Source organism: Trichosurus vulpecula, chromosome 2 (assembly GCF_011100635.1).
Source record: "Trichosurus vulpecula isolate mTriVul1 chromosome 2, mTriVul1.pri, whole genome shotgun sequence".
Taxonomy (NCBI): Eukaryota; Metazoa; Chordata; class Mammalia; order Diprotodontia; family Phalangeridae; genus Trichosurus; species Trichosurus vulpecula.
In genome coordinates, this window is record NC_050574.1 from 23,517,563 (window position 1) to 23,528,979 (window position 11,417).

Below are 11,417 nucleotides of genomic sequence, written 5' to 3' on the forward strand. Positions count from 1 at the left end.
GTGTAATGGCTTGCTTAATATCACAGTTAGTGACAGACATTGAACTGGAACCCTGATCTCTTGACTTTAAGAGTCTCCTGACTTGTTCCACTGCACGAGAGAAAGGAATGATGCCAGCCAGGTAGGCCTAGATGAAAACCACCTTCTCCGAGCTCGGGTGCAGCCCTGATTGCTTTCCAGAGCCCTGTCACTGGGCTAGGCTGCTCTTGCCCCTGGAGGCTGGCCTAACTCGCTGAGTTGGATACGTGTCCTCTTACCTGCCAAGGGAGAGGCCCTGAGCCTCGACTCTTTTCTCCCAGACCAACCTTCCTAAGGACTTGGAAGGCAGTGTGGGCTAGTGGGAAGAGCCTTGGACTGGGGGTGGGGCTTAGCTCTGCTCTGAGACTACTAAGTGACTTGGACCCTGGAGGACCTCAGTTTCCCCTTTGTCACCTGAGACCACTGAATTACATTACCTCTATGGCCATTTCAGCTCTAACATTCTGTGATTCTAAGGAGTTGGCAGCATCTTTACTTCTGCCAGGATCTGCCTAGCGGGATGCTGAGAGGCAGAGGGGGACTTAGGATGACTCAGTGGGATGTTCACAGTGAGCTCAGCAGGTTTATCTGGCATGGAAACCTGGGGTGGGAAGGGGGTGGGGGCTGAGCTTCCTTAGCAGCTCCAGGGACCAGATATCCACTCCAGCTCAAGAGGTGTGCTTCTAGCTGGGGGGCTCTTCCCTTCTTTCTCCAGTCCCCATCTGTCCCAACCCAGGTCTCAGTCTTTTGGCTTTCTTAGTGTAAACTTGAGGGAAGAGAGGAGAGGGGAGAGGCAGGGAGAAAAAGGGGAGGCAAGGGGAGGGAAGAGGAGAGAAGGGAAGAGCAGGAAAGAGTAGGGGAGGGAAAGGGAGGGGAAGAGAGAGGAGGAGAGGAGAGAAGAGGGGAGAGGAAGGGAGGGGAGAGGAGAAGAAGGAAGGGGAGGGGAGAAGAAGGGAGAGAAGTGGAGAAGAGGGGAGGGAAGGGCAGAGGAGGGGAAGGAAGAGGAGAGTAGAGGAGAGAAGAGGAGGAGAAAGGGGAGAGGAGGTAAGAGGAGGGGAGGAGAGAAGAGAGGAGAGGAGGGGAGAGAGAAGGGGAAGAGAGGAGAGAGGAGGAGAGGGGAGAGAAGGGGAGGGAAGGGAAGGAGAAAGGAAGACAGAGGAGGAGAGAAGAGGGGAGGGAACAGGGAGGGAGGGGAGGAAAAACTGGGCCCTAGAAAGGGAGATCATATCCTCCTAAGGGATGATAAGGATTCTCCAGCCAGTTCTTGCCTCCTGGACCTTCTTTGCCACTCTTGATGGAATGAGGTGGGGGACAGCAGCAGGGGTTGGAGAAGGAAATGAAACAGGCCTGATTATCAGGAAATTCCTTCCTGAATCTCCTTTAAGCCCTTCCTGTTGTAATATGCATTCATTTGTTCCATTATAGAGAAAAGAGAGAACCGGTCACTTTCCTACAGAATAAGGCTCCCCCACCCCAGGCCTTCCTTCCATGTAAAATGCATATGAGTCCCTGCTCAGTCTTCCCTTTCTCAGACAGCCCAGGTTCCAGGATGGCAGGGATTTTGACTTGGCACAGTGGGTTTCCCTTCCCAGTATAAGTGAGGGTTACAGTGCACGTTCTGCTTTCCTCCCAAGCCTCAGACATTAGTGCACCCTCAGTCCCTTCTAGGGCCTCCCACTTCTTGCAAACCTGAGATCAGGTTTCCAGCATTTGTAAGAGAGTGGGCCCTCACCCAACCTCCTGACTCACTCAGCCTTGGGAGGCCTGGGGAGGGGGGGGAAGGGGGACCATGCCTGGAAAGAGTTCCAAGCCTCTGAATAATTCACAGACCTGCTGAACCAGACCTCAGAGAAAGCCAGAGCTCAGGCAGTCCTCTGAGTAGTTGAGAGGGAAGTGCCTCAGGGGGGCATAGTCTCTATCCTATGCTCCCCAAGCCCCAGGTACAATAGGTTCTCAAAGGCCCAGAGCCAGGGGTGGGGAACCTATGGCCTCCAAGCCACATGTGGCCCTCTAGGTCCTCAAGTGCAGCCCTTTGACTGAATCCAAACTAGATAGAACAAATCATAAAACTTGGACTCGAAAGGCCTCACCTGAGGACCTAGAAGGCCACATGTGGCCTTGAGGCCAAAGGTTTCCCACCCCTGGCCAAGACCAAGGATAAGAAGGAGAAGTTTGAGGCTTCCTGGGTTTCCCAGGAAACTGGCCTCCAAGCCCAGTAACTCACCCTGTCCCTACACACCTCCAGGCTCACCTACACCAACATAACTCAATCACTACCTGAGTGTTTGGCCGGAGAGGTAGACCCCCCAAGCCCATCTCTCCCCATCCCTCATTTTTTCACAAGGGTAGGATTTTGACGTGGTTGGAAAAATCTTCCTTTAAGTCACAAGCACAGGGAACCCAAGTTTGGAGGAAAGGAGAGTGAAATACTGGGAAAGTCTCCTGAGTTTTCTTCAGAATTATGGATTTAGAGGTGAAAGGGACCTGAGAGGTCACTGGGGTCAACCCCCTTGTTTTCACATGAGGAACATTAGGCTAAGAAAATTTTCTTGTTATTTTTATATGTGCTTCTGTGTTACAGGTAAGTACCTTGAGGGCTGGGACTTTTCCCTCTATATAAGTCCAATACCTAGCACCTAACAGGGATTGAGGAAACACTTATTGCTTTGAATTAAAAGTATACTGATATTATGCTATAAGGAATGACAAGCAGGATGACTTCAGAAAAACCTGGAAAGACTTAACTGATGCAAAGTGAATCAAGCAGAACCAGGAGAAACATTGTATACAGTAACAGCAACATTGTATGATGAAGAACTGTGAATTGTCTCACCTATTCTCAGCAATACAGAGATACAAGACAATCCCAAAGGACTAATGATGAAGCATACTGTTTGCCTCCAGAGAAAGCACCCATATTGTCTGAAGACAGCCTGAAACATGCTATTTTTCACTTTCTTTCATTCTTTTCTTTTATTTGAGTCTTCTTGTCCAAAGGGACTAATATGGAAATGTTTTACATGATTGCACCTGTATAACCTATATCTGATTGCTTGCCATATTAGGGAGCTGAGAGGGAAGGGAGGGAGAGATAAAATTCATAACTTTTAAAAATGTTAAAATTGTTTTAACATGTGATTGACTTTTATCTATCTATGAAAGAAAAAAAGTATATTGACTTGCCCAAGGTCACAAGATATAAATGGCAGAGCTCTAGGATTCAAACCCAGATCTAATGACTCCAAATCCATCCTTTGCTTCTTTCAGGTATCTAAAGTTTAAGCCTTGACTTTTCTGATCCCATGGATTCTTAACCTTTTTTTTGAATCATGACACCTTTAGGAGTCTAATGAAGCCTATTGACTCTGTCTTAGTATGATTTTTTAAATGCATAAATAAAATACATAGGATTACAAACCAAAAGTTAGTGAAAATAAAGTTGTAATTTTTTCCCCATTGAAGTTCATGGACTTCCTAAAATCTATTCAACTTCCCGGGGCTCAGGTTAAGAACTCCTGCCCTCATCAATGCCCTAATCATCCTCAAATTATCTTGTATTTATTTATTTTTGGATTTCTGTCATAGACTCCTAGTAGAATGTAAGCTTCTTAAGGGAAATCTTGGTATTTACAGTATTGACCACTGTGCCTCACACGTATTATCGTTCATTGAATTGAACTGAGAGGTGGCTCTAGCCCTGGAAGTCGCAACTATTTGTGAGAGGTTTTGTCTTTCAATCTTTCCAGGCCCGGTCTTTTTGAGGTAACAATTCTCCCTTCCTTGATTGATGGATTCTCTGTTCATCTCCTGACAAACAGCCCTACAACCCCACAGACCTGGAGGACAAAGAAGCTTCCTTATCACTGACTTCACACATGCAGCAAGATCAAAGCTGGTGGCAGGTGAGATTCATGGTGGGTTGGGTGCTCATCAGCCCAGAACATCTGGGAGCTGGCTAGTAACAGCATTCCAACCCAATCAGCACCTGGCACAGCTTGAGCTGTGTGTGTGTCGGGGGTGTCACTCAGGATGAGGGATCTGTTTTCTCTTGAGTCTCACACTGAGGGACTCCAGAGAACAGCCAAAACCTGGGTATCACAGTCAAAGAGTCAGTAGCAAACTGTCTCAAAACTGAAATCCGAAAATTATGAGGAGGGGGAACCAATCTCACGTCTAATAGAATGGGGGCACCAAGCTTGCTTTGTTACCTCTAAGAAATGTGGGGCTTTGAAAATAGGTATTTTACCAAATTGTTTTAGCTATAAGTTCATCATGAATTTGATTAAATGGCATAATTGAGTTGACTCTCAAGTTTTTTTGGTGGACTATTCAGGTGGAGGAAGCAGAAGTGGAATACAATTGAAGTCAAGCCCCATAGCTACCTAAAAGTAGAAAAATCGGTTCCAAATGGGTTTTGAAATGGCTAACTAGAAAATACTGCTACAAGGCCTCATTGATCTTAAGCTAAGAGGGGATGATGCTCCTTGGTGCTCCCTCCTCTGCTGTTTGCAATCAGGTAATTCCAAGGCATGGAATGTGCTGGGAAGAGCGTCCCAGAATCAACTATTGCCAGTGGGAGTGATTTGAGTGTTATAGGTGGGTAAGAGACTTTGAAAAAAGTATTTGGCAGAGCTCTTCCTAGGTAGTTCAGCATTTAAGAGGGCAGGGGAGAGGGGACAAGGCATGGCCAAAGAAGTGGCAGATGGGAAAGATTGCCAGATTCTGAGTTAGAGGACCTGGTTAAAATACTGTTTCTGTTACTATGTGATCTCAGGTAATTCACTTAATGTCTTGGGGCCTCAGTTTCCTCATCTGTAAAAATGAAGGAGTTGGACTGATGGCTTTTAAAGGTCCTTTCCAGCTCCATCATTGGCCTCCCTGTCCCCCTACTGGACAGATGGATGATTCAAGAGAGAAGGAAAATGAGTACATCATTTTCTCAACGTATATATAGCACTTAGGCTCAGTGGGTTAGACCAGCATTGTAAATTAGCACAGACCCAGAACTCGCATCAATTTTTGTAGTAATAAGCTATCCCAAATATGGTCCCTACTATGGGAATGAGCCTGGCAGGGGAGTTTGGAGGATTCTTTTGCAACCCTAGTTGAGATTTTTGATAGTTAGAAAAGAGGAAAGGGTCAGGTTTAAACCAGCTAGTAGAAGGCCAGAGGGGAGGAGAGCATTTCAAACAAGGAAAGGGAATCCTGTCTGGGGAAGGGGCAAACACAAACTGGTAGGATGGTCCCTATGATAATGAAGGGTTTGTCTGTCTTTGTCCAGAGCCATAGGGAGTCTCTTACCAAACTTCACATCTAAATTGTAGCAACATAAGGAGTACTTGAGGATTGGTAGAGGGGGAAGAAGAGGCTTCCAAGGCAACCCTCAAACTAAATCCTAAGCCTGGAAATCCTGGGAGAGCTGTGACTCTAAGCAAGAGAGACAGGCTGAGCATTTCCCACCCCTAAGTGTGCAAAAATGCATGCCCTTGACCGTGGGGGGCTCTTACTTTGGATAGTGGCTTGCAAGAAGTCGAAGTGAGGGGAAGTCTCCCTTGGCGGCAGCATAGTGAATGGGCAGGGCTCCGGTGTCTGTGGCTGAGGCAGGGTCGCTCTCTCCATAGCGAAGCAGCCAGTCCACTATCTCAGGATGACCAAACCGGGCAGCCAGATGTAGGACTGTGGCACCAGAATTGTCTTTGTCCTATAGAGGAAACAAGGAAACAGACATTTATTAAGTATCTACTCTGTGCCAGGGACTGTGCTAAGCTATGTACAAATATTATCTCACTTGATCCTCGAAACAACTCTTGGAAGCAGTTGCCATTATTGCATTCATTTTACAGACAAGGAAACTGAGGCAGGCAGAAGTTAAGTAGTTTGTCCAGAGTCATATAGCTAGTAAGTGTCTGAGGCCAGATTTGAGGTCAGGATTTCCTGACTCCAGATCCAGTGCTCTATCCACTGAGCCACCGAGAGCCAAAAGGGTTGGCTGATCATGCTGAAGTGGCCATGAATCACCAATGAGCTCTTCTGTTTTGACAGGCATGTGAGGTCAGTACCCTTAAGTCCCAAACTGTGTATACCCACTAATAAGGCGTAACCGTATAGCCCGGATCTTGAGAGTATCCCCACCACTGAAAATTCAAACCAGACCTTCTTATTACTGACTCACCCTTCCCTGACCATCCTAACCCACTGGAGAGAAAGATGGTCTTTCTGTCCTTTTGGGAGAGGGGCTTCTTGCCAGTGAACAGATCTGATTTAGGCTGGAGCCTTGGTTGAAGATTAAAAAATAACTACAGGTAAATGTGAATATAAAAGTTGGGGGGGGGGCATGAGAAAAGAGGAATAGTAACATACTGTTGGTAGAGCTGTGAATTGTTCTAAAAGATTGGAGTTATGCTAGAAAAGTAACCTTTATTTATACTTTTTGTTCTAGCAGTATCTCTAGCTGGCATATACTCCAAGGAGCCAAAAAAATAGAGGGAGATGTACCATATAGACCAATATTTATAGCAACATGTTCTGTAGTAGTAAAGAACTAGGAAGGATGTGGCTACCCCCATCAATTAGGGAATGGCTGAACAAATTGTGCTTCTTGTGATATAAAAAAAGGATGAAGAATTAAGAGAAAATTAGGAAATCTCATCGGAACCGATGCAGACCAAAGTAATCAGAGGTAGGGGAATAATTTTGCACAATTATGACAATAATATAGAGAAAACCAGCATTGATACCAGAATTCTAATCGATGCAGTTATCAATTGTGACTTTGGAGTATTGACAATGAAGCAAGAACCCATCCCTTGGCAGGGAGGTGACAGGCTTTAGGTTTGGAATGAGGTACCATCCTCATTCCCATCTTCCTCCTCATCACCACAGCTAGAATTTCTATGGACTTTTAAGGTTTGTAAAGCTCTTTCCATATTTTATTTCATTTGATCCTCATAACAATGCTGTGAAGTTGTTGTAAGTAAGTATTACCCCCATTTTTATACGAGGAAACTGAGACAGAGAGAGGTTGTGACTTACGTGGTCAGACATAGTCAATGAGTTAATTTGTTTTGCTTAACTGTACTTATTTTGTTACAATGGAAGTTTCTATTAGGAACAGAGAGTTCCACTGACAATGACATTTTTTAAAAGAGCATCATTAGGGACAGCTAGGTGGCCAAGTGGGTAGAGCACCAGCCTTGGAGTCAGGAGGACCTGAGTTCAAATTCGATTTTAGACATTTACTAGCTGTGTGACCCTGGGCAATTTGCCCTGATTATCTCCGAAAAGAAAAAAGAAAAAAAGATGTAACCAGGGAGTTTGTCGATAGATTACATATTTAGAGAAGAAGGCATCACCTTAGAGTGATGTTCCATCTAAATATTATAAAAGGGAAGGGGAGATTGGTATATATTCCCAATGGGACTAAAGAAAGATACTGAACAATGCAGGCAGCCCATCTCAGAGATGAAACTCAAGCAGAAGGTGGGAAGAAGAAGAAACAATATAAAGGAAAACAATACAGAAAAATCAGAACTCACATTAATGAAATGACCAAATTTATTCCAGAGTAAAATTTAGACAGTGAAATATGTTTTCCTCTCAGCAGAGAGGTGATGGATTATAGGTATAGAAAGGGATACCAGACATGATAAACTGTCACCTTGGTTTACTTAACTAGATTCTTTTGCAGGAGTGATTACTAGGAAGTAAGAGTGATATATTTTTTTTTAAATCAATGAAACATTTTAAAAAAGAAAGTCTAAAAAAGAATTAAACATTCATTATATACATACATATACACATGCATATGTGTATATATATATATATATATATATATATATATACATATGTGTGTGTGTGGATTTTTTGGCCCCCCAATCCAATTTGCAATTAGAGAGCATCAATTCAAGTTGGGAAAAACTGATTTAGGGTTGAAAAATATAATTGATGCCCTGGACTCTCAAAGGCTATCCAGCAGACTACCCTCTGGCAAGTTCTCCAGAGCTAGGAAAGCTTCATTCACATATGAGAAGGCACATACTAGGTCTGCTGCTCTAGCACCCACTTCACTCAGTACAGTGCCTAGTGTCATAAGACTGACCATTTGGTGATGAATTCTTTGACTATACTAGCCTATGAATATACCATGATTGATTTTTAAAATAGGGAGTTCAAAGATGGCTGTTAATGAAGAATGTCTTCATTAAATTAAATATACATGCATTTCACTTTTAAAACTGCCATTGAATTTTTTAAAGAGAGATTCTCGTTTTTTAGGGGGCAGGTTTGAATCTGCGACATCAGTGCAGGGAACTCCTAGTTCCCTGCTACAGATGTGCACATTTTCTGCAACTTATACATGTAGAGAATTGCCCAAGGGCACCAAGAAGTTAAGGGACTTGCCTAGGCTCTCAGAGTTAGTGAGTGTCAGAGGCTGGGCTTGAACCCTGGATGTCCTGACACCCAGGCTTAGCTCTAGCTACTAAATCAAGTTGCTTCTCACTTTCATGAATTTATTTTATATATTTTATTTATGTATTTATGTAAATAGTTTATATAAAATGACTTCAAAAATTTTTTAAAAGCCCAGAATAGAACTGCTTATTGGATTTTTTCTGTTGTAGTTGGTTTTTTTTTTTTTAAAGAGGTAATAGGGGATAGCTAACTGTATGATGGTGGTTTAACTAATAACAGTAGGGTCAGTCAGGGCATGAGATGTGAGTAGTCACTGAGGCTCAGCCTAGAAGCAGCCCTGGAGCTGCTTTTTCCTCTTGCCCCTTGTTTCTGCAGCCTAAACTTCAGAGACTGCTTTAGGAGCACAATGGATATTTGCTATTTCAAACTTCTGGGCTCCAGTGAGCCCAGAGAAGTGGCAAGAGTCACAGAGTTCCCATGTGCTAGGGGAGAAGGACAGTCCAGGAGAAGAGAGTGGAAAAGTTCTTACTACCAACTCCCTGTCCTTGTCTGACCCCACAAGTCCATTCACATTTCTTGTAGTGGAGACTCCTATCTCTGGCCCTCAGCTGCTTCCAGTCCTTGGTAGATTAGAGAGAGAGGTTTGGGTTGTTTGTCGTAAGTTAATTGTGTTCTTGAAGTCAGGAGTCCTAGGTTCAAATTTAGTTCTGACACTTTTGTGTATTATTCTGGGTGAATTACTTAGAATCTTCAAACTTTCTCATCTATAGAATGGTAATACTATTTGCCCTGCCTGCCACAGGTTTCTTGGTGAGGAAAGCATTTTAGAAGCCTTATAATATCATAGAAGTTGGATGAGCCCTTTCTTAGAAGATCTTCTGGAGTCCCCAAGCCTTTGGCTTTCTCCACCCCAGAGGTGGGAGTGGGGGTGGAGAATAGGCAGATGAGTTCAGCCAGAAAGGCTCTGGTGACCCCACCTGTCACTCTAGCACTAAATTGTTTCTTAAGCTGCTAATGGTACATCCAGGCTGCCACCTGCCAATCTGTTGCTGCTACCCAGCAAGCTGTTTATCTCCTAGGGCTTTGTATGACACTGAGAATGAGGCTGTGGTCATCTCTTCCCTTTGGTCCTTTCTCCTTGACCCTAAGGGATGGGAGATGCCTCTCCCTTCAGCTTTTTGTGTTGGAGTTGAGAGGGGTCAATTGAGAAGACCTCACTGTGTACTCATTCCCTTTCCTCACTAGCATTCATGTCCAAGGAAAAATCATGTTATGATGAACAGCAAAGGCAACTTGGTGGGGGAAAGGAAGTAATCAAAAAGTTGTGTGCATTTTCAGGGGGTGTAGAAAGGCTGAAGATAACACTATGACCTTCCATTAAGGTTCCCTATTCTGCAGCCTCTGGGCTCCTGGGTAAGGGACCCTATCATAGGACCAACTCTGAGATCTAGACAAGCCTGGACACTGGATTGCTGCTTGGAAAAAGGAGTGTGGGAAAAGGAGACCCAGACTCCACCATAGTGTAAGCTCCAGGTCACCTGATAAATCAAGTTTGGCCTTTCCAAGGCTTGGGGTGGGTGATGGGATTGGAGCTGGTGGCTAGGATATTTGAAGAACTCAGAAGCACTGAGGTTCAAGAAGAGTTGAGTGAAACAGCACCTATTCCCACCTGAAGTCTTAAAAGTATGTCCTCCCACCCTCCAAGCTTTCCCTCTGCTGGAGCTGTTAGGAGATAAAGCGCTGTCATCAGAGATGGAAGCGTTTTTCTGTCTCTGAGTCCTAAAGTCATCCCCTGGGGATGGCGGGGCATTACTACCTCTTGCCACAAACATTTGTTGAATTTGCTGCAAAGTTATGAACGAAATAGGATGCAAGTCTTGCAATGAAGGTAGGGGATGAGATGGGGAAGAAGAAGTAGTGGGCGGAGGAAAGTTGGAAAAAGACTGAGAGGAACGAAATTCCAGTCTTAGGAAATCAATTTCGAGTGCTTTGCGTCCCGGTTACCCCAGTCCTTATGGCAAGAGAGGAGGATTTGTCTAAGTAGTTTCCCAAGCCAAGGCCTTAACTCTGGGGTCGTCTGCTACTCTCCTTGGTCCTGAAGCTAGATATCCAGACTGGGAGTTGGAGATAGGGGTGGGATCGCAGTTAACTGTAGAAAGAGCGAGAGCTGAAGAGGAATCGCCCTGGGCTCCTCACGCTGCTCTAGGCGCGGTGTCAGGAGGTCAGCCCTGGATTGGACAGCAGAGGGGTGAAAGATGCACACCTAGACTCACTCACCTGCACTCCACAGCCGCCCTGTGTGAGGAGCCACTGAAGACAGGCGAGGTGCCCAGTGGCTGCGGCGTCGTGGGCCGGAGTGGCTCCGTTCCTGGCGCGGGCAGTGGCGGGCAGGTTCGCCTCCTCCACCAGGAAGCGCAGGCAGTGCAGTTTGCCCGCCCGGGCTGCGTGGTGCACCGGTAGAGCATCTAGCGGGTCACGCAGAGTGGGCAGCAACGAGCCGGCCCGTTGCAGCGCTTTCAGGGTCTCTAGGTCCCCCTGACGCGACGCCTGTAATGCCTGTTCCAGGGCCATGGCGGCCCTCAGCGTCCCGGGGGCGCCATGCGCTGTGTCCCCTTAGCCAGGACCTGCACCCCCGCTAGCGGATCCGCGACTCAGGCTGTTGTGTCCTGCAGCCCTGGACTCAGGTGCTCCCCACCCCGAGGATCCTCGTGGTCTAGAAAAGGCTCCTCTGTCCAACTTCGTCCCAGTCCTTGTCCCTGCCTCCTCTGCCCGGGCCCCGAAAGGGTCCGCACTGTGTGCCCGGGAATCGAGGGAGATGGCGTTGGGCTACCCTGGTGGCTCCTCTCTTCTCGCGCTTGTCTGCTCAGCCTCAGTCTCCGCCCTCTGTGGCCCAGGAACCGCGACGGCCGCCAGGGCTAAGCACGTCCCGCCCTCCCCCCTTCTCGGACTCCTCCCAGTTCTCAGCCCAAGGCTAGGTTTAGCCCAGC

At 46.1% G+C, this 11,417-nt stretch overlaps 1 protein-coding gene across 3 annotated transcripts in view; it reads right to left on the bottom strand.

Moving 5' to 3' along the window:
* ESPN (espin) overlaps window positions 1–11,001 on the bottom strand; it is a 52,653-nt gene extending 41,652 nt beyond the window's left edge. For all 3 annotated transcript variants that reach the window (XM_036744344.1, XM_036744343.1, XM_036744342.1), the window contains exons 1-2: window positions 10,708–11,001; window positions 5,526–5,719 (exon numbers count right to left, since the gene is read on the bottom strand). In XM_036744344.1, coding sequence (XP_036600239.1) covers window positions 5,526–5,719; window positions 10,708–11,001 — 488 coding nt within the window. The remainder of the gene's footprint in view (window positions 1–5,525; window positions 5,720–10,707) is intronic.
* Between the last annotated feature and the right edge of the window lie 416 nt (window positions 11,002–11,417).